The 27,897-nt window shown below is 34.7% G+C and overlaps 2 protein-coding genes across 10 annotated transcripts in view; both read right to left on the reverse strand.

Annotated features, from left to right (window-relative positions):
• On the reverse strand, positions 1 to 27,143 carry rtn4a (reticulon 4a). 4 transcript variants are annotated; one of them, NM_001079912.2, is made up of 7 exons: positions 26,462 to 27,143; positions 12,499 to 12,706; positions 9,655 to 9,793; positions 3,889 to 3,958; positions 3,574 to 3,620; positions 3,358 to 3,416; positions 1 to 1,009 (listed from the first exon to the last, which is right to left on the reverse strand). In NM_001079912.2, exons 1-7 carry the CDS (start codon positions 26,862 to 26,864, stop codon positions 967 to 969), a joined length of 969 nt encoding a protein of 322 aa, NP_001073381.1. In that variant the 5' UTR covers positions 26,865 to 27,143; the 3' UTR covers positions 1 to 966. The 4 variants fall into 4 exon arrangements, with proteins under 4 accessions (NP_001073381.1, NP_001004555.2, NP_001188375.1 ...); NM_001004555.2 differs by lacking the exon at positions 26,462 to 27,143 and adding an exon at positions 22,875 to 23,037; NM_001201446.1 differs by lacking the exon at positions 26,462 to 27,143 and adding an exon at positions 17,395 to 17,478.
• ccdc88aa (coiled-coil domain containing 88Aa) overlaps positions 1 to 27,897 on the reverse strand; it is a 177,440-nt gene that overhangs the window by 61,862 nt on the left and 87,681 nt on the right. The window lies entirely within an intron of this gene.

Consider the following 27,897-nt stretch of genomic DNA (forward strand, 5'->3'; position numbering starts at 1 on the left):
TAGTATGTCTAACAAGCTTTATTGATACTTTATTGGCTTATTTTTCACAATGCATTCACAGACAGCATACTTTCATCAAAACTGAATAATCATTTACAAATGACCTGCATGAAGAAACAGTGCTTGAAGTTTGCGACTTTTTTTATTTATTTTTTTTATTTATTAATTTATTTAAGAGCGTGCGCCGTTTCAGGTATTCGATCCACGATGGAGACGCCCATTTCTGCAAACATGTTGTCGGTTTTGACATGACAGGAAGGTGACAGGCCAACACAGCATACTTTAGAGATTACTTCTTTTTAGTTGTTTTCGCTAACGGCTAAAAACAGTGGGTGCAATACGCCGTAATAGATCCCTTTGAAGACGAGTGTAAAATAAAAACTGCTCTTAAACTCTGCTACAGAAGCCTCTTCACCTCTAACACAACTTCATTGCATCAACTTTAACACAGTTACACCACAACACCACTGTGTTCTATCACTCCAAGTACAAACGAAAAAGGGAAAAATAGCTAAAAACAAAAAGACCTGTTGTGAAGGAACTTCGCAAAAACAATTCACTCCCTTCAATCATACTGAAATGAATCCAAATGGCCTTCAAACAAGACAACGCTTCACTGACCCAATAGTAAACAAACAAAAACAAAAAACCTCATTCATTTCTGCTTTCGTGGACTTCAGTTCCTCGGACTACATTCTGTAATGGTGGTTAATAGCTGCGTTTGCTTCAAACATAGAGAACTAGATCTAGTGTGAAAGACGAGTCTGCTATTGTGTGAGAAACTGATAGAGGTTTAAAAAAAATAGGTTTCATTCTCGGTTATGCTAACGTTGGGGGGAGGTTGGGGGATAAAGTTTACATTGTGTCGTCTAAGGCCTTTTTTTCCAAACCAAACACGAATCTGTCCATCATCTTTGTTACACCATCACGTCTTGTGCACGGAAATAACACACAATCCAACTTGCTTCACTCAGTCTTTGGCTTCGCTCCGGGAATCTTGGCCTGGATCCTGTTAATGACACGTAAACAATGATTATTTTAGTGCAAACGGATTCTGGAAAGAATATACCTGTTTGACAAAAAAATATATATTAAAGTAACGGTCCATTTCACACTGGACTAAATATAGCATTTCTAAAATACTGCTCATCATTAAATGACTAAACCGTTAAACAACAAGTCTTTCACAATGTTTAAAGCAAAATACTGCAAGCGCATTTTGGGCCCTATCATACACCAGGCGCAATTAGGTGCAAGACGTGTGTGTCGTGATTTGTTTTATTTTCTGACCAGTGCAACTAATGCAGAGTTCAGACTAGAGAAATTTCCGAATAAATTGCGGGAGCGGTCGGTAACTGGTTTAATTTTGGACGGGAGCGGGTGGTCTAACAATATCACTCCCGAGCGAGCGAGCACACGCATGTATGTATGTGAATGAGACTACGTTTATGCTGTGTTCAGTTTTTTTGTTGCTGTGTGCGTGCGCACGTGAATGAGAGGTGTGTGTGTGTGTGCACGAATGAGAGAGTGTGTGTGCTTATGTCCGTGTGTGTGTGTGTGTGTGTATATATATATATATATATATATATATATATATATATATATATATATATATATATATATATATATATATATATATATATATATAGCTAGGTGGTTTTCAGTTTTGTTCTTCCCCCCCCGCTCTATAGCGGGATCGGGTGTGGCAGGTAGAAAACGGGGCGGGGCAGGCAGCGGGACAACAAATGCTGAATATAGGCGGGAGCGGTCGGGTTCGGGCTAAAACCTGGTGGAAGCGGGATTCAAAATGTAGTCCCGCACAGATCTTTAGTTCAGACTGCAAGATTTTCAAACATGGATGTTTTCAGACTGCATGATTATCTGGGTTAGCATTCTGTCGGTGCTGTGTTTACACTGTAGGATGGATCGGCGACAGGAGAGTTCACACTGCATGACTTTACAATAGGAAGAATCACAGACAACTTTGTCTAAATTACATCACGCCACCAAACAAACGCGAGAAGTGACATGGAAACAGCACTAGCTTTTCATCTGTTTCTTGGGTCCAAATAAACTGAAAGTGCGCATTTAACCTCTGCCCCAGCCTCCCGCTAACCTGCAGGTACTCATACTAGTGAATGCTGCCCTCTCATTGGCTGTAGGTGATAGAGGATGTTATTTTTAATCATAAAACATTTCACATGGCATGATTTGAATCGCTGATAGCTCCAGATATTTACCATGCCAAATATCCAACGGGTGTCTGCGACTCATCAGCGATTCTCTCATATTGCATCTTTGATAGTTCATACTATGCGATTACATGTTTTGTGTCACTCTGTGGGTTTGCTAGTCTAAAAAGGAGGTATGTTAAGGCACATTGCTATTTTGAGCAACTAAAATAGACCGCGCCACTGACCATCTAAAAGTTGCCCTAAAGTCCAGGGCACGCCCAAATGCTTACATATTGCCTAATACATACAGGATGTACAGCAATACACATATCTTTACATATGAAAAAAATAATCAAATAGATTAAAATGCTTTTTTATAAAATAATGTCTTACTAAAAAGCTCAAATAAAATGCACAACACAGATGCAAAAATAAATAAAGAAAAATAAGCTAATTTAAAAAAATGTGAGTGTGCGAGATTGTGTCCATTTAAAATGACACGGGTATATCAAATAGCTCATAGTAACACGTGTTAGCTACCTCTTGGCAAGTAGTTACCTCAAGATCATTATTAAATCAATGAAACATTGTTTAAAATAAAAAATAGCATACGCATACATTGCTTATATGAAAAGATTTTAAAACTGAATAAGGAAGTGTCTAAAATAAGTACATGTATTTAGTTTCTATGATTAGTTTGTGAAATGTTTGTTTTTAAATGCATAATAAAGTTACAACAAAGACTATAGTATACACAAGACTCGTCACTTGTATAGTTTTAAATGGGGAAAAGTGTGAGTCAATATAATTGATGAATCCCTGCCTTCTAGTACACGAACCAATCAGTGATCGATATAAACTGACAATTCTCTGGGGGTTCAAACCAGACACGAGTTTCTGCAGATTTTGTGTGATACGAACGTTTAGAAATGAAACTAAAGGGTCAGTCGTTGTTTAGTTTTATTGGTTATTCCAAATAAAAATTAATCGTAAGCTTGTCAAGTAATTTTGGAGAATTTAATGTTTCCCCATTTAATTGAAGCATGGTACTGATGAATTCACGATGTGCAGAGTGTATTTATATATTTCTGGTCTGCAACGTTTTTTTGTCATTAAACTAACGTTTTAACTGCATCACCGATGAAAATTCCAGTCACATATTTCAGTATGCAAACAGACTTACTTTCCCACAACATCTTTGAATTGCTTGTTCACCAGTCCGTAATAATGGTCAATTTGTGCCTGTATCAGGAATAAAGAAGAATAATTGCATTATTATAGATTCATTATGCCGTTTATTGACAGTGAAAACTCCTATAAATACTTAATCAAGCACAACAACTGCTTGAGCCAGAAGTTATCATTGCGTACACATGCAAAAGAAACAGAGCAAACCTACCTGATGCTTTTCATAGATCACCGGGCAACTGAAAGCACCAATGAAACCTGTAGGAAGAGCAAAGCTGGAAAATTAGTCATTCTTACATGCAGAATTATAAATGTAATAAAAGAAAAAAAGGAAATTAAAATATAAAAAATATATTTAAAGTTTCATTATATATATATATATATATATATTTTTTTTTTTTTAATAAATATATAAAAATACGATATTTTATAAATCAAATCATACAAATCAAAATCATAAAATAAAACAAATCCAATATTCAATTATGCAAATACAAAATAAAATAAATGGTCAAAACAGACATACCCAAAATAATAAGAGTGAGACCATTGAACAAGGCACCGACATATGTCAGGATCCACATTAAAACAGCAAACTGTAAGAAAAGAGTAAAGCATGTTAAAACAATCCAACAAAAGTGCAGCAGGTCAGAGCAAACATGCAAGAGTTTTTATTAGAAAAATCTATAAGAAAAAAAAATTACAATAAAGTTATGATGACTTGAAGGGACAAAACCGAGAAGACCAGAGTAACAACAGCTTTCCATTTTTTTTTTTTTTTAAATACTTTATATTTGGACTTAAATATTTAAACATTTCATAAAATTTTGGAAGATATCGGATACAAAAAGTAAAAACAAAACATTATACATGAAGTGGGTTATTCTTTTTACACTTCATAAAGAAACTTACTCAACTAACATATCTACATTTAAAGTTGCATAAGATGGAGAGGGAAAAAAAGAATCCAAGAAAAAATTAAATAAATATAAATATTACTACTACTATTATTATTACTACTACTACTATTATTTTTGCTACTATTACTATTATTATGACTACTATCAGTACTATTACTTTCAATACTACTACTACTTTTATTATTACTAATACTATTACTATTATTACTACTATTACTATTATTAACGTAACTACTACTACTACTATTGCTACTACTATCATTATTACGGTTACTATTACGACTACTATCAGTATTATTACTACCACAACTACTATTACTACTACTACTATTATTTCTGTTACTATTACTATTATGACTACTATCATGACTACTACTACTGCTGCTGCTACTACTACTACTACTATTATTTCTGTTACTATTACTATTATGACTACTATCATGACTACTACTGCTGCTGCTACTACTACTACTACTACTATTATTTCTGTTACTATTACTATTATTATGACTACTATCAGTACTATTACTTTCAATACTACTACTACTACTACTACTTTTACTAATACTATTACTATTATTACTACTATCATTACTATAATTACAGTTACTATTATGACTACTATCAGTATTATTACTATCACTACTACTACTATTATTTCTCTGTTACTATCACTACTTTGACTACTATCAGTTCTACTACTGCTACTACTACACTATATAACTATATAATGCCTTGTGGTTTAATATGCAGACATTAGCCCATTATTATTATTATTTTTATTTTCTAATGGTAGTAATAGTTGTAGTAATAATACTATTTAATAATAATAATAATAATAATATTTTTATTATAGAATGTTCTTCTAGTCACAGTTAAGGATTGTCAAAAATGCTCAGGTTTTTGATTGAACATGATAAAATCGTAGTGTCTGTTAATCGAATAAGCTTTTTAGATGAATTTGAAGCTCAAATTTCCATAGTGTGATAACAGACATCAAAACCACTTTGTGTATAAAAAAATAAATAAACTACAAAATGCCTTGTGGCTTAATATGCAGACATTAGTTCATATCACAACATTTTTATTTTCCCAGCTGACCTAACAAATGCCAAAGGCTGTTCAAAACCCAACGGCACATGAACTGTGGCTCGTAACTGGACACATCACTCAATATAGCCGTCTGACCACAGAGAGAATCAATCCGTCCAGCTGTGGAAAACCTCCAGAGCTCTGAAAGGGCAGTGGGGTCTGGCTGTAACTCGATCCACAGCCCATAACCAACTGCTCATCACAGGGCAGTAAATCTCCTTACACGGACGCCTCGGTCCATGGGCTCCCCTGCGTTTCAGACGTGGGTGAATGCAGCGCCAAGAAAAGCCATCAGGTGCTGATTTAACATTAACGGTAGTGGCGCTTTTCCATTACGACACAAACTTTGCTTAGAACACGGCAGCTTCCTCGCATGTCAAACATATTGACGCGAGATTGAAAACCGCTTATTCCAAGATCCGAACATGTATTTAGTGAAACAAGTTGTGCCTGTGACCTTTAGTCCTGCAGTTATCAACAGTCTGTGCCTGCAGGCATTATGAAATTACACCACTATGTTTTTATTAATGTTATAAGTGGTTTTAATTTATATTTTATGTCTAGAATTAAACTGATTTAATTAAAAGAACACCTATCATACTTTCATTTCAGATACCACCTGTTACAGAGTTCGCAATATCTGTTTGTAAATCTGAAAGGTCTCCAAAGTTTCAAAGTTCATGATGAATGGATTTATTGTCTCCCAAAAGAAAGAAACAATTCACTGCCTGGAGTGATCTGTGAGTAGTTCTAGTCTCAGTTCATGCACAGACCTACTGTAAATGTAAAACAAATCTGTTTGTTTTGACAATCTTAATCATGGCATTCATTGGCTGCCCATAAACATCATCTGTTCTGATCTGCTAAACTCAGCTGTAGACCTGGGCTCATGTTGCAGATATAGAGATTGCTTTGTTTTCTGTGCTGCGACAGCAAATCCATTTAGGTGTGAGGACATCTGGTTTAAACTGATATTTGAAAACCTGCATTATATTTATATCACTGTTTAAAAGTCGTAAGGAAGACTCTGGAGCTGAAATACAAATATTGGGGACGTCCAAAGTACTGATTACACTTCGATGTTACTGGGTATCAAATTAATTATATTTAATTATCAATTATATTTATTGATTTTATTAATAATTATATAATTAATAAATAATTAATAATTATATTTATTAATTATAATAATTATATTTAATTGTTAATTATGATTAATTATATTTAAACCTCTTTATTATTTTTATATCACCGTTTAAAAAGTCGTAAGGAAGTCTCGGTAGCTGAAACACAAATATTAGGCAGGTCCAAAGTACTGATTACACTTGGGTGTAACTGGGTATTAACAAATTCTTTAAATTTCACAACTTATTGGAACCAATGTTGTTACATTCCCAAGCAAAGATCCACTTAAATGAAAATTCTGGCACACAACTGAACATTTTAGAATTTGGGCAAAAACTGAAACCAAAAGTGCTTTGTAATAAATCAATTTAATAATCATTTTGTAAGACTTCAAATTTAACTCGTTTATTGGCTTTTTATCAGTATAATCTAAGGTTTAAAATTTTATTGACATTGAATTACCAGCACAGTTGTGCTTTATTGCAAGCAGCAGGAATTAAATGCCCTGTCACCCTGTAAATGACTTGGCTTTTATGGCGAGTATGTGTAGTTTATGTACAGATAAGTATAAGAGGTCAACTGAATATCTCGAGTATAGGGTTCTCATACTTTTTGAAAGTACTTAAATTTCAGACTGATTCAAGGCCAGGAAAGTACTTCAAAAACAAGCACAGGTCCTTAAAAGTGCTGTAATTAAATTTGAAATTCAGCAATTGTACTGTGCTGCTGTCAAATACGAAAAAAAAAAAAAAAAAAGTAAATTCTTAATTTTAAAAATCTTATAATAAAAGACAAGAACTGGGTTCTTGTACAAGAACTGGGTTAAATAATGCACATTTTAGCAATATTTTAGAAACTACATTTGAATATCACCAGTATTAGACAAATTTCACTTAAGTTCTTTGAACATGACTTTGAACTAAGACATCCAAATAATGAAGTGCAAGTGAAATGTTAAGCAAGGACTGGTGCTGCGTATGCTGGGTAATTAAAATGGCTTGATTTGAAATCAGGAAACCCTGAGAGTGTAATATTGAGCCATTTTCAACTTTGACCATAGCGTGCACACTCCGTGCTGTTGTGTTTAAGTTGACCCAGTTTGTTACTTGCCTTTGCATGGTGCAATGAAATGAATGGGTTTAAATGACAGTGCTTTCCGTGTCCAGTGTGAAAGCCAACCAAACAGTGACTAGAGTAAAACCAGCGCACTGCACAAAGTGTGGAGCAGAATAATCTTTTTTGGCTCATAATACTGGGTGTTTGTCTCTTTCATTCGAAAAAAGAAAGTTTCATTTTCAGCCAATAATTACCAGAAGACAAAAACTTGGTGCATCCCTATGACTTGGCCCACATGGAATCAGCGCGCACAGAAATCTGCAGATTTCTAGCCCAACACTGAGTCTGTTTAGTTGTGTATAAAGTATTTATTTAGTTTTAAAATTAATTTCAGTAATACTACTGGCTAATATAAAAAGTTTATATGATTTACTTACAATACATTTTGTAAAATATTAATTTCTGTATTTTAGTAGATATTATAATGACACTTGCTTTGTTTACCAAATAAATAGATCTAATAGGATTTGCATTGTAACATTAAATAAAAAAAGCTTTAAATATATTTTTTATTTAACATTACATTTTTAGTTACGATACACCCAAAATCATTATGCATAAAGATAGATTTTTTTTACAATATTCTGTGCAGAAATAGCAAAACATGTTCGCAGATTCAGTCTGCCCCTACCTATGACACAGATTAACAGGCATTTGGTTTCCAACATAAACTGTAAGATGTGACCAACCACAACAGTCCATCCCATGATCTGACCAATCAGTGCACAGACAGCTCTCAGAAAGCAGGGTTTAGAGAGGCTAGATTTTTTAACAGAAGCTGGCATGCATATTATGGGGGGGGGGGGTAAAAAGTGTTTTGATCTTGGCAATATGTACACCTACTCTGAGACCTTTAAAACTAAACCATTAACCTTTAAATAGCTAATAGGGCACTTTTACTGGGAATCAATTACATTGATGTAGCATTTTTACAGTCATTTTAGTACACCACTACATTTTATTCACCCCAACAGCGGAACTAAATACACAAAATGCATTGAAATGGTACTCCTGATTGAATGGCCAACGCATCAGAGCTGGAATGTTCCCAGCATGGACTCACAGGAACTGGAGCAACTACACATTGGAAGCTGCACAGTGTATTCCAGCTATTTACTGAAGCTCATTCAACCCTGCAGCAAGCTTGGTCATGTGACAGACATCTAAAACAGAGCATCACATGACTGGAATTCCTCAATGCTATATCACAGCTGACGCTTTGACCTCCCCAGCCCCTATAAAAAGAGTTAGTGGCTCGGAGAGATGCAATGCTTTTGCAATACTTGACAAGTCATCCCAATGAAGCTCTTTTAAATTGAATTGAAAAAGAGACAGAGGAAGCGCGAGACAGGTCGGGCTCATTGGCACCATTTCTATCCCATCAGAGCTCAGTCCAAATCCCCTCAGCCTAAATCAACAAAGACTGCTTTGTGGAGTCGTTGATGACCTGCCCCAAAACACAAGACCAAACACCCCAAATCTGACCACCAAAACCTACCAACAAATACAAATGGAATGGAAATTTAAAGCATTAAAGAAACAAAAAAAATATAAATAAAACACATTTAACTAGTATTTCTTAGAAATCATTAATTTAAATAAAATTTATTATTATACATTTTTTTTAATGTTAGGTTTAACAGTAGTTGAACAAAGGCATTAACCAAAAAACATCCAGGCAAGTATGATAATTTAAGAAATTATCCATACTGCTATGCATCTGGTAATCCAAAATCTCACATTAACACCAGTTTTCATAGTGTACTGTATGTTTTTTGGATAATAAAGGCCTCTTTCAAGCCAAATGTTTCAGGAGAAGAGAAAAAAAACACTTTATATTAGATTCAGCATAAACTGTACCGCTTACAAAGGCATTATTGTTCACCCGCCTCGTGAAGAAAATCAACACAAGCAGATTTATGATCCAATCTTCGCCCTGAGATCAGTTACAGAGCCCCAAATCAAATATAAAAAGCATGAACAAAAAAAGAGCACGATCAGGTTTTCATTTCCTCCAGTCTGCTAGAAAACAAACAAACCTTGAGCGAGTCCACCAGATCCTCCACCAGGAAGAGTCGTCGCAGCTCTTTAATAACAGTGTTGATGTGCACCAGAGTCGAGTCGCTGTACTTATGAACCATCTCTGCCGGGAGTGCGGTATCCTTATCCAGGTACATCCTGAAAGAAGAGACGTTTTTCCATGAGGTTTCTTTCTTAATCCATGAACATACTGAGCTAACAATACATCAGACATACACTAGTGCATTGCAGTTACATCTGGTGACCACACCTGGAGTCCACCCGTGAAAATTGAGTATTTTTAAAAACGTTAAACACCCTGTTTTAGGGTGCTTTCACACCTGTGAATTGATTGCTTTGTTCTGAAAACAGGATTAAAATGGTTACTTTGTTGCTCTTTGTTCTTGGTGCGGTTCGCTTTCACACGGCAAAGTTTCTAAACGGACCAAAAGAGCTAACAAGTCATGTGTGTGTAAAGTGTGTGTGCTTTCATTTCGAATGGTCTCACAGACGGCCGTGCACAGAGGTTGCACTACACGTCGATGTGACGTGTAGTTACATTTTTAGAGAGGCTTCTTGCGGTCATGCATAGCCCTCCCCATGGCTGACGCCAGACCAGCCTTTAGGTGTAGACCGGCTAAAACACAAACATCGACCAATTTCTGCATCTGCATAAAATACAAATTCTCAGATTCGTCAAGCCCCTCTTATAATGACCATTATACAAACAGTAAACCAATTACGGACACAAGCAAAATATGCAGATACTTAGTGCATGTGTGAATGGTCAGGCATCTCACGTTTTAGGGGCTTCATGTCGCGCATCACTCCCAGTATGCGCATACAAGCCGCGACATGTTTTCCAGGTACACCAGGTTGAAAACGCTGCAACTTTTCAGAATTTCTTAAGCGCAATGCGATCCACATTACAAGAATGAACCGACCAGCTTCATACTTTGTATGGAATATACATATTTCGATACACTATTTACTTAAAACACACAACACCCAAACACTGCAGTGCTCCATAAATAAAACTTAAAGCTGCAGCAATGTTTCGTTAGTTTCTCATCCTCTGGGGGAAAAAAAAACGTTCATGTCACCTAGCAACGACAGACAACAAAGGAGCATGCGCACAAAGCATGTTGAGAATATTGAAGCAAGCAACACACTCGCATTTTCCATGTGCCTTTAGCGTTTTTCTGTCAGTCCACATTATACAGCATAAGAGGCCTTTCACATATTGCACCTAGACTGAACAAGGAGTGTATGCTTTCTAAAATGTTGTTTAAAACAAAAACGCAGTCGTGTAAACAGCACCTCAGTTCTCAGGAACAGGTCTGATGACTAGTTCCTAAACTACTTTATAGTGGTGTAAATGTCTCGTCAACATCATGTGTGTTGAGCATCAAAGAATTTAACTTGTGTTCAAATCACATTTTATGTACCCATATTAGTGTACAAACCAAATTTTAAATACTTTGTCCAATTCTGCATTTCGATCAAGCACTTTCTAATTTTACTCTCGGAACTGTGCACAAATATGGAAGACAACTGCCTATTATAATGTCACAAATTACTATGACTCAGAAATCAGACTGCACGGTATATAGGTTCAGCATTGATATTGCAAAGTGTAAATGTCATGGTGGGATTAATATAACCTAACAAGTTCTAATAGTGTGAAAGATTTTCATTTTAATGTGTTTAAGGCCTGTGACTTTAGGCTTGCAAGTCACTTTAAACCATCTAGGCACAAAAAATATATATAAACTTTACTACATAGTTCAATTATTTAGACAACGAACACTGTATAATGTTATTTTATGTTTGATTATTGCATTTCTTTGCCTCATATCTGTTAGACTCCACTGAAATCCACGAAGAGATGGTTTTTTTTCTGTATTTTATTTAGTAAATTTTACGCAGATGCACTCCCCCACAAAATTCTCCAAACCAATGTTTCTCAGGTCATCTTGTAAAACTATCACAAAATATCTAAAATAATGGCAGAAAAAAAATGTTAATTTTTTTCCTAATAATCACACATTTCTAATCAGAAATGCACTGTAATTTTTTTAAGACCATATCACTTTACTATCAGATACCTAATGAGCAGCCAGGGAGTTTTTTTGAAGTAAGCTGACCATGAAGTAGACGGCACAGCAAATTACTTGGTTTTGGAACAGAGCCTAGCAGGTTTCATCAAATAAAGCAGCTGAAACAGGCTTTATAAGATATGCAGAGATCACCCGAGTCGTTCCCCATTTGGGTTGCACAATACCAGAAAAAAATGTAACATTGTTGAGTACTGTTATAATGATATTACTTAGGATACAAGATTAACATAGGAAAAAAATGCTTCTTTACTGTTCCAAAATATTATAAATGTTTCTCAAAATAAAATGTACTGTGTTCCAAACGGGAAAAAAGTAGTTGTTATTTAATTCAAACATTTAAAAAAATACATATATATTTTAGAACAGTAATAAATCACAATACCGCCAAACCGTGATTTTTATCCAAGGTTATCGTACCGTCAGAATTTTATACCAGCCCATGCCTACCACTTATTATCTGAATAATTCTGTGAAATATTGTGCAGCACTACCCCCCTTCACATCTGAGGCTTAAAAAGTTTGGCTGCGAGTCAAACCCAACCGCGTGTAGTTCAAACATAAGCACCTCGTGTAAGCCCAGAAGCTAAGCTCCGCAGATCTGCCTCCTTACATGAAACTGGAACACAAACTGATCAAAGCAGGATTATCCTAACCGTTTTACACTCTGGCGACACAAAGTGAACAAAACACGGCATGGAAACACGCAAGAGAAGGCGTTTCAATATATGTTTAGAAGTCTCTCACTTGAAAGGGTGCCCGTCCTCTGACTTCTGAACAGCCTGTAAAATGCCTTTGTATATCCTGAAGGAGACTGTGACGGACAGCAGGGCCAGGGCTACGTAGGAGAGGACGCTGATGATGCTGCACATGCTAAGGGACAGCAGCAGGAACAGACCAGCTCCAAACACCACCCCCGTCCTCTGCAGATCTCGCCAATACAGCAGCTCCACCACTGGAGACAAAAGAGAGAGGAAGAGTTACATCAGCTAGGCCTGTCACCATAATCATTTTTCTGTTAATGCACCAAAATATACTGAGATAAGTGATATTATTGTCATTTTAAGACCATTTTATGCCACCCTTTATATAATGCCAGAATTACAATACAACAGCATCACAATTAGAGCTTCACGTTTAATCAAAGAAAAATTGCAATCGCGATTCGACCCCACACACAATCTTAATTCAGCTTTTCCACAATTCAGCCTAGAGCTGCTCGATTCTGGCTAAAATGAGAAATCGCAGTTTTTTTTTTTGCTTAAAATAAAGATTTTCTCAAGATTCTGTAGATGTAAAATAAAGATTAATATGACTCAGCAATTATTATTGTTTTTTTTTCTCAAACATGGTAAAACAACAATATTTTATGCAGGTCTACTGGTTTCTATAAATAATTGTATTCTACTTATAATAATTCTGATGTTGAATTATGATTGAGATATAGGAATATGCTTGCAATCTGTCATTGACAACTTATTATATAGACCATTTTAATCACTGGTAAAATCAACCTTATATAGGCTGGAGTAGTTCTACTGACCCAGTAACGTTTATTTTCATTCACAACACTGTTCGCTATAAAAGAAAAAAAAAATTTTTTTTTTACATTTTTAAAAATGCTTGTCGCAATCATAACTGTAAAATGCGATATGATTATTTAAATGATATGCTCGCTTTCGGTTTCATTTTCACTAAGTGCTGTTCATACTTCACGCGTGGCTCTTAAACGATCATCCTGTGCCACAAACTGAATATTATTTACAACTTTATTACCCGTTATTCACAGCCTATGCAGGTTCTGTTTACTAAAGTAGCCGCTCGCAGGCCTATCATACGGTAGGGTGCGCGACCGCCCTCTCTGTGGTAACAGCTTACGGTCAGCAGCTTACGTCACGTGTGATTTCTCAGCCGCAAATACATCATTATATGAAGACAAAAATGACATTTTTAGGTGAATTATACCTTATAAATACAGTATGTTAGTCTTTTAACATCATTTGCAGGCTTCCATGTCGCTGAGCAATATATGTGAAACAATGAAAAGACTCGTGCAGCCGCCTTTGCTTCTCTCCTGAACTAGAAAATATGATTTGACAGAATCGTAAAAATGCTGGATTAAGATCGTCTAGGGGGTCGAATCGAGAACACAATCTTTTTTTGATTGTGCAGCTCTAATTCAGCCAATTATAAATTGAAGGTCAGGAGAGAAGCATGAAGGTGGTCGCACATCATTCTTCACATTGTTTTATACATGTTGCTCAGCAACATTTACACCTCCAAATGGTATTAAAAGTGTCACATACTATATTCATAAGTTATAATTGACATAAAAATGTCATGTGTCTTAATTTAATGACGTATTTGTGGCCATCAAATCACACAAGTTTGTTTACTACAGAGAGGATGCGTGCATGCCTCCCAATGACGTCTACTTTAGTAAACAAAACCTGCATAGGCTGTAAAAAACAGATAATAAAGATGTTTGGGAACTGCGAGGGCAGTATAATTTGCATAAATGTTTTTTTTTTTTTTTTCAAAGTGACGGCGGCCATGACGGGCGCACTCAGCAGTAGAAGTGAAACCGAAAGCACGCACAACCTTTAAATGATCATATCGCATTTTAGAGTTATGATTACGACAAGCATTTAATGTTTTTATTTTTCTTTCATAGCGAACAGTGTTGTGAATGAAAATAAATGTTTTCTGGGTCAATAGAACTACTCTAGCCTACATTATCAGAGTCCTTTCATATTCAACAATGACAAATGATTATTAAATAGTCTAATAATTTTCTCAATGACAAATGACAAGCAAATGTCTCAAAACATAACAATTCAACTACAGAATAATGAATAGTTGTATTTTGATGTCATCCCTTATGACTAAGACTTTAAAGTCTGTTCAAGTCAACAAAAACAATAACCTACTCGTATTGATTAACTTTACATCTACAGAATCATAAGAAAATTTACTTAAAAAAAAAAAAAACGATTCTCATTTTAGACAGAATCGTGCAGCTCTAATCACAATGCTAGTACACTAAAGAAAAAAATGAATAAATAATGCACAATATTTCTTTCTTACAAATATTTAAAAAAATTAATTAGTCATTGACATTTTAATAATTGTGCATTGGAATCATAATGTAAAAACATAGGTCCTAAATAAATAATAAATGTTAACAAAAAAAGTGCAAGGTAAAAAAGTAACCAAGGCTCCAATATCTGCTGCTAGATCTAATTTCAGTTTTCAGGAACCCACATGAAAATATACTAGAGTTATTAATAGCAAATACTATAGCTCTTTAACCATACTGACACCTCCAATAGAGATGTTGCGCAAGAAGCTAAAATGTTGCTAGAATTGGATGGATATAGATGTATAGTGTTGTGCGATAAGTCGATAAATTGATCATTGTGACAGGCCTAACGTCAGCACTCCACCAACACATGATCAAACTTTCAGCAGAGGGCAAATAACACACATCTACAGGAGTTCTTTAAACACTCTCTAAATAGCGTTACCAAATTTCCGAGGTGAAAGGGTCTCTAGTCACTTTCATTTCTCAAATTAGTGCATGAAGGCAACAAGGAGGTGATGGAGAATTCATTAGTGGCAAGTCAATATTATCTAAATGCATCATAACACAGAGCATAATTTACATGCTAAAACTACATTAGATTTTTTTCTATGCAGTTTTTTTTTTTACTTATTTCTCCTAGTTTGCCATTCATGTTAAAGAGAATTCACCCAAAATTGAAACTGCTGTCATTAATTACTCATCCAATTTTCATAAAATTCGAGCTTTTGTTGAACACACTAGTAGTAAGTAATTTTTTAAGATACTAGAAACTGGTAACTCTTAACTTCCATATTATTTGTTTTTCCTACAATGAATGTCAAGGGTTACTGGCTTCCAACATTCTCCAAACTATCTTCTTTTGTGTTCAACAGAAAAAATAAACTCATTAAGGTTTGTAACCACTTGACGGTGCCTTTAGGAGTAATGAGTGACTTCGAGTAAATTTATTTTTGTAATAATCATACCTTTATTGCTAAAATAAAACTTTTATAGATATTATATACATCTTTATTTTGTTACTTCAGATACAAATGATGTTAACTTAAGAGTTTAAATGCTGAAACATTGTAACACTTTTTGCCTTTACAATTACATTTAGTGCCCACAGTATGTTTAAAGTTCAAAAGAAAAATGTCTAGAGAGATTTATAAATATACTAATATATTAGCCTAAATTCATTACAATTAATCTGTGAAGAATGACTTAAAATGTAGATTACACTAAATCAGTCATGTAAAGCGTGTGTGTATAAAACTATGATTGACATATTTCACATAAAAACACACAAAACAATGTGTATAAACACACCATTATTGCCTTTTTTTTGATCCTTGTATAGTCATTTGTTTTCGATGTAGTTGGTTACAAAAAATGACAAATGAACACTTGAATAAGTGTTTTTAATAAGGATTAAAAACTCCAAATCTTAACATTTACATATAAAAAATAAACAATATTTAATTGATATTTAAAACATTTAATAGATCATGAAAGATGAAAAACGTAGAGAGCTCTGCTACGAATAATGGTGGGTTTGCAGAGGAGCAGATGGAACAGATTATTTAAATACACAAATGATGTGTGACCACAATACAGAAGCAAAAAGGTAATGTTCAGATCAATGCTATATTTTTTTAAAAACATAATATTGTTGAACTCTGCCTTTACAGCAACACTCAGCCCATGCTAGAGGGAGGATAAAAATAGGACAAACTTCAGTCAGTCAGTCAGTCAAGGACCCTTCAATAATTAAACCAAATCTACAATGTGTGCCAATATAACCGATCAGAGTTCATAGAGGCCCAGTATTTGAGGTGAAGTTGGTTTCATATTCGCACATGCTGAAATTCTCCTTAATATTATAATTTCAGAAAAGTAATATTAGTATTATAGTATTATAATTCAAAATAGGGATCATATTAGCAGCCAATGACTAATCAAAGTACAACATTGTTCAATCAATTAAACAGTGCCAATGTTGTTTTCAAGTCATACTTGAATGAGATTTCAGACCCAATATTCAAATTAGCGTGGCAAACAATATAGGGACTGTTAAATAAAAAACCCAACTTTACCTCAAGAACGCGGTATACACGGGTTACACTCTCTCTATTTGCATTTCTAAAGACAAACATAATCCATTTATGCATATAAAGTTAGTTAAAGGTGATTTAATCAATACCTCTTGGGTCTGCTGAGCTGAACATGCTGCCCTTACTCTTGTACTCCTGCCAAATGACCGTTGCATAAGCTTATCAACCACGAACACTTCACAAAGTAGTCACATTTTAGAAGACAAACGCATAATGCATTCATGTCAGCTCATAAACGTTACAAATATTTACTTATGCGGGTATAATGCACGTTTGAAACACTAGTCGTGCGGCCTTATCAGGACCTCATCAATACAAAATGCACTTTATCATAGGAATTTAATCCAAAATCCTCGACAGTGCTTTCAAACACACGCTGCAGAATAAATGCACGCAAATCTCCTCATACTGACGGAGGAGGGCCATAAGTACAGACAGTTTAAACGGTGTCAATCACTAACTAACCTTGTTTGGAATCCATCTCGCTCATCTGCGATCAGACAGCCTGGGCCAAGAACACACGAGAAACACGCCACTCCGGTGACAAATTGAAGTTCCGGTCAAATTTCAAAACAAAAGTCCCGCAGCGATGCCGTGCGTTTTGAGGTTTTAGATAATAAAAGTCACAAGTCCAAGATAACAAGCAGTTACACCCAGCCCAGTAATTATTGTTTTTTTTATTATTGTAAAATGTTATTTGCTGTTCTAGAAAATGTTAACTCAAGTAGGCTATTTTTAGTTGAGTACAAGTCATGTATTTATCTTCAACAGGCATAAAAAACTATTCCAGACATGGTTTTTTAATGTATTACCTTATATAATTTTCCATTTTTTAAATGTATTTTTACTGGTTTAGTCTCTTCTTTAAAATGTAATATGCATAAATATTTTTTTTGTATTTTGTCTAATGTTTTAAGTTTCAAAGTTGCTGTAATTTTTTTAAAATTTTAATAACAACAACAACACATTTTCACTTGTTACGCATTATATACTGCTATACTGTAGACAAATGTCTAATGCACACTACTATTCAATCATTTCAATAACTGTGTTTTTGAAAATAGACTAGTAATATACTTAATGCTGAAGATATTAGATCAAAACAAATAAAATACAAAAATAAAATTAAAAAATATATATATATTTTTGTGGCCCAAAGCGGTTTCTATAATAACTCCAGTCTTGAATTCACACACTCCAACCGAAATCATTCTAATATGCATTGAGGTAAGACTGGCTTTAATTAAATAATCTCCTTAATTACATAAATTCAGAAAAGTATTCATTGCGTATTCCAATTAGTAAACCTATATTAAGAGCCAATGATTCATCAAAGTACACCACTTTTCACCGACTATTAAATAGTGCCAATGTTGTTTTGAATTCAAACTTGCAGTGCTCAGCATAATGGAGTGCAGCCCATTTTGAAATATTGAAGTATTTTAAAATAATTTTAGGCACCAAACAAACTTAGAAATTAAAAGATAATGCAATTAAATTCAAGCTAAATAATGCAAAATTGTAACTAAACTTTTCAATGTTTTTGCTTCACTGGATTTTTCCTCTTTTCTAAAATTGTATTTAATATTTTTCTATAACACATAAATTTGGGTGTACTAGTTTTTGGACAGTTATTAAAAGTTATTTTGTTAGATAAGCTTCAGATTTGTCTTCAGTACTGACTAATCTAATGTATATGCACAAATATAATATGGGCTCTTAAAATGAATAAAATCAGTTTAAAAATTAACATTTTGCATGTCACTTTTGATCAATTTAAATATCGATCGTAGTCTTGCTTGGCTAAAAGTATTAAACTTCTTTTAAAAAATAAAAAGCAAATGTAATCCCAAAATGTTTACATGAACAGTAGCGCATGTTAAATGCTAGTGGCTAATGAACAAATTTCTTTTAAAAACAGAAATATCCAGACAAAAAGGCTGAAAAGCATCGCTAATAAACGTCCTCAAACACAAAATATGAATTACGCAACTCAAACAGAGATAAGTCCCCAAATCTGAAATGAAACTATTTAAAACGGCAAAATCTGATCTTATCAGCACATATTTCACAAGCTTCAAAGTCAGACACTATGTACCCTAGGTGTGTCTCTCCAGGAAACCCACTAGTAAGCCAACATTCACAAGGGTTCACAAAGGTTTATGTCAGACGTCACGCTCCATTACATGCTCCCAGCTTAATTTCATTGCCACAATCAGTGCCAACTTACATAAACAATTTAAATGGCACCACAGACCCTTCAGAACCCCAAAGAATAGGCCTGACATGATCAAGAATTTTTGTCGTGCGATATATGGTGACAGAAATTGATGCAATAAGCAATTGTGAAATCATTTTATGATCCATTTTATATATTATTGAGTTTATTAAATAATTCATTAATTCTCTTTTCGGCTTAGTCCCTTTATTATTCTTGGGTCGCCACAGCGAAATGAACCGCCAATAGCATAATGTATATAAATATACAATATATAATTATAACATAACAGCATAGTAAATGTAAATAGCCACAAGCACTTTTAAGGGACAAAGACTTTCCATTATTAACATCATTTACATGTAGTTTGATGTTGAAAAGGTATGAGTATGTTAAAGGCACGTTAGAATGTCCTATTACACTCACCGGCCACTTTATTAGGTACACCTGTCCAATTGCTCATTAGCGCAAATTTCTAATCAGCCAATCATATCACAGCAAAGTATGACATACAATTACACTTCACATTCACCGGCCACTTTATTAGGTACACCTGTCTAACTGCTCGTTAGCGCAAACCATCTCTAGGCTTCACAGAGAAAAAGAGAAAATATCCAGTGAGCGGCAGTTCTGAGGGTGCAAATGCCTTGTTGATGTCTGAGGAGAATGGGCAGACTGGTTTGAGCTGATTAAAAAGGCAACAGTAACTCAAATAACCAATCGTTACAACTGAAGTATGCAGAAGAGCATCTCTGAATGCACAACACATTGAACCTTCTTTTTCTAACAGACCGGCCTATGGTGACGATCCTCAGCCCATTGGTTCCTTTTCTTTATTGACTTTGGGCTGACCCAATTACACACTTCCATTTTGGCCTCTGTGTAAGCATGCAACGTCAGTGTTTTTTTGTCAAAGTAGTTGAGAATCACATCTGTTTCTCGCCCCACGTGTGCGTATGGAGAGCAAAAGCAGCGAGCAGGCATTTGCCTTTTGCGTCTTTTACTTTTCATCTGCACCAAGCCCCGCGGCAACTTCCTCCTATGCTGTTTCCTTAACCTGCAAGCCTTTATTTTACAGATTACATATATCATAAAGAATGTATGCTTTAAGCTCTATGAGGAGTGTCATTCATGTCTTTTAAGATGCACTCGGTCAGAAGAAAAATCGCATGAGATATCATGACATTTTGTTTTTGATCGACAGCATGATGTAGGCTTATACAGTGTTTCAGTGTTTCCTCTAGGATTTTTTCCAGCTGTGGCGGCAGACCTTTTTACACAGATCTACCAACGGCGTTATTTTAATGACAAATGTCTTGAGCGCAGTATTAGAAGTCGAGATCGCATTTATGTATTACCCTACAGCATGCGGTTCTCTTTGCTTGCGCGCAGATTTCTCTGCTCGTGCACAAAACTTCTTGCACGCCCCCTCAAATATAAGCCGCTTCAAGAGCACGCAGATCTTCTTGTGCACTCTTAAATAAACGCTGCTGAAGTGCGACTTAGTGCGTTTATGTCTCCAGCATTTATTAGTTTTGCTAGGAATATTTATAAATGTCTCTAATAGACCTACAGAGTGATATTAACGCATCCTGAAGTAAAGTGAAATTGCTATACGTCGTGTTTGCTGGCCTCACGCATCATGCACCTGTCAGTCAGCCAGCACGTAACCTTAAAGGGTTAAACAAATGACCCACAGCACTACTGCGGTTACAGAAAAGTTCGCTCTGTTATAATTTACTTACCTTTTAATACGTTTTGGAGCGATTATTACCCGCTATTAAAAACAATAAAATGTTTTGAATGAGAAGCTGTAATGTACAGTAGCCATTGAGAATGAATTTTGGCATGGCACTCCGCCATGAAAGAATGAATGTAGCGGAAATCATGTAGTTACAATAATATTTATACAATATGGTTATAATGATATTTATACAAGACCAAACTAGAGTGCAACTTAAGAAAAACTATTATTATTATTTTTTTATTATTATTTTTTTTTACATTTAGTTTTGTAGTTCGGGCCCAAGCAAATATTTGTTGCATTTTTAATCGTTTAAGTTCATTAGATTGACTATGTACAATCTTTAAGCTATGTGTGATGTTTCACTGTTGAATTAAACATTTTTAAGAGTCTCTGACACATTGCTTTTATTAATCTTGGCATCTGTATTTTGGTAATCAACATTAACTGTATCAGCAAGCAATTTCTTTTATGTTCATAATTTAATATAGGCTCCCTCGAAACACACAGGCACACACAAGATGGGCTTCCAGTGTGGATTATAATTTTATTATAACAATAAATTACTTTAATTTTTTAATTCGTCAACTCTCATTTTCTATATATGGCTTTTGCGCTTTTATAGAACGAGAGTTGGTAAACATATTTAAGTGCGTGCACAAATGGGTAGCATTTTGGTCGAATGTAGTGGGCTGCTCTGTCCCAAAATGCCAAGGTCGATTTTTTTGTCCCAGTCCAGTATGGGCCAAAATGTCTGAAGTATATTTCCAGCACCTTGTTGAATCTATGCCACAAAGGACAAAGGCAGTTCTCAAGGCAAAAGAATGTCCAAACCAATGTTGTGGTCTTTAGCGAATGCTAATAACGATACATTTGTGTACTGAGCAGTAAACGCACACTTGATATGATTTCTATTGCGGTTTCAAAAAAATATTTGCTGTTTATAGCTTATAATTTTGATATTTCAACAAATCCTGCTGCTTAATATTTTATTGTCAGCATGTCTATTTCCTAATTTCATAAAGCGAATCTAATACAAGTTCAAAACTAGTTTTGCTCTTCGTTTATTTTTATATTGAATAGAGAAGTTTTATTCATTTAAAAAGGTTAAAAATGTCAAAATTAAGTTAAACTTGGTATGTGGCTTTATAAATTATTTCACAAACATTTTTCTACATTATTATACCTATAGAGAATTTTTTAAAATTCTGTTTAAATTGAAAAAAAAAAATTTAATAAAATAAAAAAATAAATAGAAAATAAAATCACCCAACTAATCGATTATCAAACTAATCGTTAGCTGCAGCCCTGTTGTAAAGTAATATTTTTTGTCTTTTAGTAGAATTATTATATGAGAGACTAGCTTTCTGTATTGGATTTGCGTTGTAAACCTTAACTAAGCTAAATAAATAAATATTTAATGTCTCAACTTTTTAGTGACTGCTCTCAAAATCATTCCACATAAACATCCACAGATTTTGTAAAGTAATTGTAAAAAAAAAAAAAAAAAAAAAATCTGCAGACTCTGTTTGGCCCGGTTAATACGCAATGATAAAATGAATCATGATTCCCACACGCACACAAATGATACATAAAACCAGTTCAAATTAGCAATGACGTCCTCATGTTATGGGAAATGGTTTTAAATTAGCGCATCATATATCCTTCATCTAATTTTCAAACGCAGAATATACGGCGAGTCCAGTATTTGTGCGGCAAGCGGGATGTTTGCCAACAGCATTCTCTGGCTGAGGGATAAATGCTTGCCGTTGCAATATGCTTTGTAATCAAGACACCCCAGACCATTTACTCAGCGTGACTAGAACATTCTCTCCCACAAGCACCTTCACAGGCAATACCAAAAAACCAGAGCAAACATCCTCCGCTTAACAAGCTTACTTTTACAAACAAAACCCTAAATAAAAGAATAAAAGTGCTTTAGTTAATATTAAAAGTCAATTTAACGCCAAAACAAGCATATACCCTGTTCTTTCCAGTGTTTAATCTCCATCCCTGAGGTTGTCATAGATGTGGTGTTATCTGAATTGGCGTGCATCGGTCATATATCCAGTCAGGGGTCTGCAGAAGAGGTGTTTGGGGGGTGAGGAAGGAGGCACGAGTCTCTGGCTGGAGCAGGACAGGACTGAAGGGGGCAGAGAGATGTGCCGGGTCTCCAAGCGGAGCTGCCCCGATCACGTTCTGCAAAGGCCAGCACTGCTGAGGTCAGCTGACCACATTCAAAAGGTGCTGGACGGAGTGTACTGGTAACATGAGGTTTTAGCATTAGCTGGGGCACACTACAACACAGACGTCATTTGGGTTCATGATGAAACACTCAATAGGGTGTATGCTGAAGAGTAATCTCATGCAAATGTCAACCTTGCATGAAAAAAAATTGTTTTTAGCAAAATACCAAAACCTTAAGTTTTCCCGAGTAGGTTTGTCAAACAATTATAATTGATTTACCACACAAGCAGCAATTTCACATCCAGTTCACATCTGTCACTTCCATAAGGCTTTTTTTCTTCATGAATGCAAAAATGTTAAAGGGCACCAATTTTACACCTTTTACAAGATGTAAGATAAGCCTCCAGAACATGTCTGTAAGGTTTTAGCTCAAAATACTCAGACAATGTATTATAACCTCCAGAATATGCTCATTTTGGTGTGCGAGTATAGTGTAGCTTTTTATGTAGCCTGTGTCTTTAATGCAAATGAGATGCTTCTCCCCGCCCACTGTTCTCACAAGTGTGTCTGCTTCTCATGCGTTACAGCAGATAAACAGCAGTCAGTGATCGAGACAGACATGAATGAAGCTGAAATACAGCGCATTCGTCAAAAATACTAAGTAGGTTTATTTGATGTGTTTGTGGTGGAGTTTATTCAAGCCTTTCTGATACGATGAGTCTCACAGAACACTGTTAAACACGCCATTTTAAACAGGGTTTCAGCAGGTTTAACTGAGTTAAATTTAAGACTTAAGTCATTTTTAAGACCATTATGAATTAAATTTTAGACTCAAAGCGCTAAAGTCTAAGGAATTTTTCAAATGGCCCAGTTGGAAAAGATTTTATTTGGCCTATTAAAATAAAAATAATTATAATTTAATGAATTTAATAATACAAAAATGCATTAATAATAAACAACTCAAATATCTTAGATTTTTTCTTCTCTTAATATTTAAAATATGGTGTAAAACGATCAAGCTCTACTTGTATCCATACACTGCTTTTCACAACAAAGTTTCTTTCTTAAAAAAAATTAATTAACAAATGTTTTAAAAACTATAATAAACTAAATCTATGGACAACAATCTGACCAGGTCGGTGTTCTCAGCAGTAAATACATAGAGAACGTTTAAATAAATGTTAATGTAGGGAAGATGATTAACACAGTTGAGAAATGAAAAGTTTAAAGTCTTATCGAGTTGGATTGTTGGTGATTGTTTGGGTTTTGGCCAGATTGGGTAGCAATACATAAAGGAAAGTTAGGATCCGTTTAAAAAAAAAAGATTTAAGATCTACAACTCAGTATTTCAGTAAATTTAAGACTTAAGACCTACAATTTGGATTTCGAGATTTAAGACATTTTAAGAGCCTGCAGACACCCTGTTAAAACATGTTATTTAAAAACATTCAGTTTTAAAAACATTTAAAACTTATAAAAATCACAGAGTTGTAACAAATATTTTTAAGCCCAGTTTATTCCCAAAAAATAAAAAAATACTGTACTGTGGACATGTGTATACATACATGTTATTATAGAAACATTATGTCTGTCAACTAATTCAGTGGGTGGGGAAACCGCACTCCTACTTCACGTTGGGCCTCAGAATCACTGGGATTTGGATCCTATTTAACGTCAGGAAATTTAAAATAAATAAATAAATAAATAATAATAATAATAATAAAAAAACTGACTGTGGACACACTATAACTACACACAGTTTTGTCCAAACAGCTTACAAAAGTTGATCATTGGTGCCCTTTTAATAAAATAAATATCAATCATTTTTGTTCTATAGAGACAACTTGTTTTCTTTTGATTAGCATTGCCTCTTTTGAGTTGTGCAGCTTAATTCACAGATTTCTACAAAGTTTGTTGCGTCTCACATACTTCTTTGGTCTCATCCATAACGCATGTTTATTTCAATAAGTTAAAATCTAAAAAAATATAATTGATATTTAATATGGATTTTTCTGGTCCCATAACTAGAAGGTCGTTTTGGAAAATATAATGAGATATAAATATATGACCTGAAAGTGCTGTCAAGATATATCTAGTCCATCCACACATTTAAATATTATACATGGCACAATGCTATCAAATAACGTTTGAAATTAATAAATTATTTGATAAAAAAAATAAATAAAAAAAAGTCAAAGAAATTGGAAACATCCACAATTTCAAAATGACATACTGGTAATGCAATTATGAATCTGGTGTCTGTAGTAATTAGATTTAGGGCGATAAAATTGTTTTAATTAAGATAGAATTGGTAAAGATATAACAACAATTTGTATTAGTAAAAGATTGGAGATCACCTAAACATATCCAAACATGAAGGAATCAAGTTAACTTAATAATGTTTACAAAGTGGAATTAATTATGTTGTCGCGAATACTCAGCAATTGTGTCATTTCAGCTCATTTTAAGAAAGTTGTTTGAACAAACAGCAAACGTCATTTTTTGAGCGTGCCCTTTAGTCTGAAATGATTATGGACAGAGTATAATGGATGATTTATGAAGCCCATTTTGACTGTGGGTCATTGCAATTCCCTCAGTGTCAGTGACACTTCTGAGTAAACTCTGTCTCCAGATAAACTGACCTTTAATCAGCCTGTTATTTACAATTGGGAGGTGATGAATGCAAAGTGTGTGAAGCTCAATTACAACGCCATTTTGTTTCCGACTTAAAAAAAAAACGGAATTAGTAAACCTGTTAAGGTTTAATTCATTTGTATAACTTTACATATAAACAAAATGGACACATATTGAGCAATAAAGTCTTTTTTGTCGTCGTTTGTAATTTTCGTAATGCTTCACATTGTCCACAAGATGGCAGTATAGTGGCGTCATCACCATGACATGGAAAATATTTTAATTTTCTTAATCATCAGTTTCAGGAAAGCTGCTCATCCACGTGGTTTAAAAAATGACAAAAATATAAACGCATCAGATAAATCTGTATTCTGTGGTACTTTCCATAAGAGACACGAACAACACGAGTAATTAAATACATTTTGGCTGAAAGAACTTCAATTTTTAAAGCAGTTTTTGAGATCTACAAGCAATAAAACGAGACTTGTATGAGATTAAAAACATTAAGGAGGTTAATGCGACACAAAGAAGGTAAAAAAATTCACTCAGACTTGAGTAAGTTAATGCAGGTAATGTGAATTATTTAAACGGATCTGACGTAACGTTAATGTCAATTAATCATGGTGTAACATGAGGGTGGATAACTTGGCTTAAAAAGTTGGTTCATGTATACACATTATAGATACCCAATTAAATTAAATCTCAAAATGATAACGTTTACATTCATAACGTAACATTAAATTACTTACATGAGCACGAAGAGTTACATTTATATGGCGCTACTGTTGGCTTCTCTTCTTTTTCTTCGGGTTTCGCCTGTTTTGGGGATGCATCTCCAAACGAGCTGATCGGCGCTGGTTTTGGAGCTTCTGGCTCTGGTTTAATGGTGGATGATGGTTCTGGTTCTGGTTCTCCAAAGTCTAGTAGCGGCTCTTCTTTACGTGGCATTGTGGACCTGTGTCTCTCCAGCGCATCTTTCGCTCCTCCGGCCAGATCTAAAATCCCCTCCACCTCGGGAACATGAGCCTGCGCTTCACTACTCGAGAAATCTTCGTCCATCAGAGAGTTCGCCTGTTTTTCTGCTCGAAATTCTCCTTCATCATCGTGATGGACGTCATATGAAGGTGTCGTGGAGCTTATTTGATCATCCATTGTTGCGAATGTGTCGACAGAAACGTTATTTTAAAGTAACTTCAAGATGCGCTGGAGCTCTTTTCCAGTTAAATGTTTCAGAAACAGGTAACGTATTTTGAAAAGTTCTTAAACACGTGAACGACAGTGCAGCAGTTTCAACGAAGGCCCAAACCGCAGAAACGGCGCAAATGTTCCACACTAGACGCTTAGTTAGGGAAGTGTATGTAAATTTGGGCTATTTTAGACAACTCTTTATTGGCTGAAGAGTGAAAAGGGGCGATCCGGCGACGCCCATACGCTTCCTTCCGTGCTGCACTGCGCGCTTATTTAGGGGCGGTTATGCAGGATTGTGGCTGTTTTATTGGATGAGCGCTGATAGGGGCGGGGTTACCGCGCCTATACTCTGTATCACCCTTAAGAGAAAAGTATGTGGAAAATGTCTGAGTGATGGATTTCAAAGAGCCTAAAGCGGTTTGTAAATGCACTTGATAGTGCGCTCTCAGGCATTCAATATATACTGTGGCAAGACTTTTTCAGTCTCTAATATCTAAACTAAAATATAATAAACTCTGTGTGAGAGGCACCTCCATATTTCTAGTTTTTTTTGTATAGAGATCCAATATATATATATATATATATATATATATATATATATATATATATATATATATATATATATATATATATATATATATATATATATATATATACACATATAAGTATTGGGGTAACGCGAGTAATGTAATAATCAGGGGAGGATTTAGTGATTTGGGGCCCTAAGCAATCCAGCTATGGGGCCCAAAAGTTCTAAAATACACCTTTTGTACTTCAATTTATTTTTAATTGATTTTACTATTTTTTTCTTATGTCACTCGATCTCCTTTTCTACATTTTGTCTTGATGTAAAAAAAATAATAACAACAGGTAAAGCATCTTTCATTCATTCATTTTCTTATATAGTATCTTTATTATAGGAGTCACCACAGCGAAATGAACCACCAACTTATTCAGCATTATTTTACACAGCGGATGCCCTTCCAGTCGCAACCCA

The sequence above is a fragment of the Danio rerio genome, chromosome 6 (genome assembly GCF_049306965.1).
Source record: "Danio rerio strain Tuebingen ecotype United States chromosome 6, GRCz12tu, whole genome shotgun sequence".
NCBI classification, from domain to species: Eukaryota; Metazoa; Chordata; class Actinopteri; order Cypriniformes; family Danionidae; genus Danio; species Danio rerio.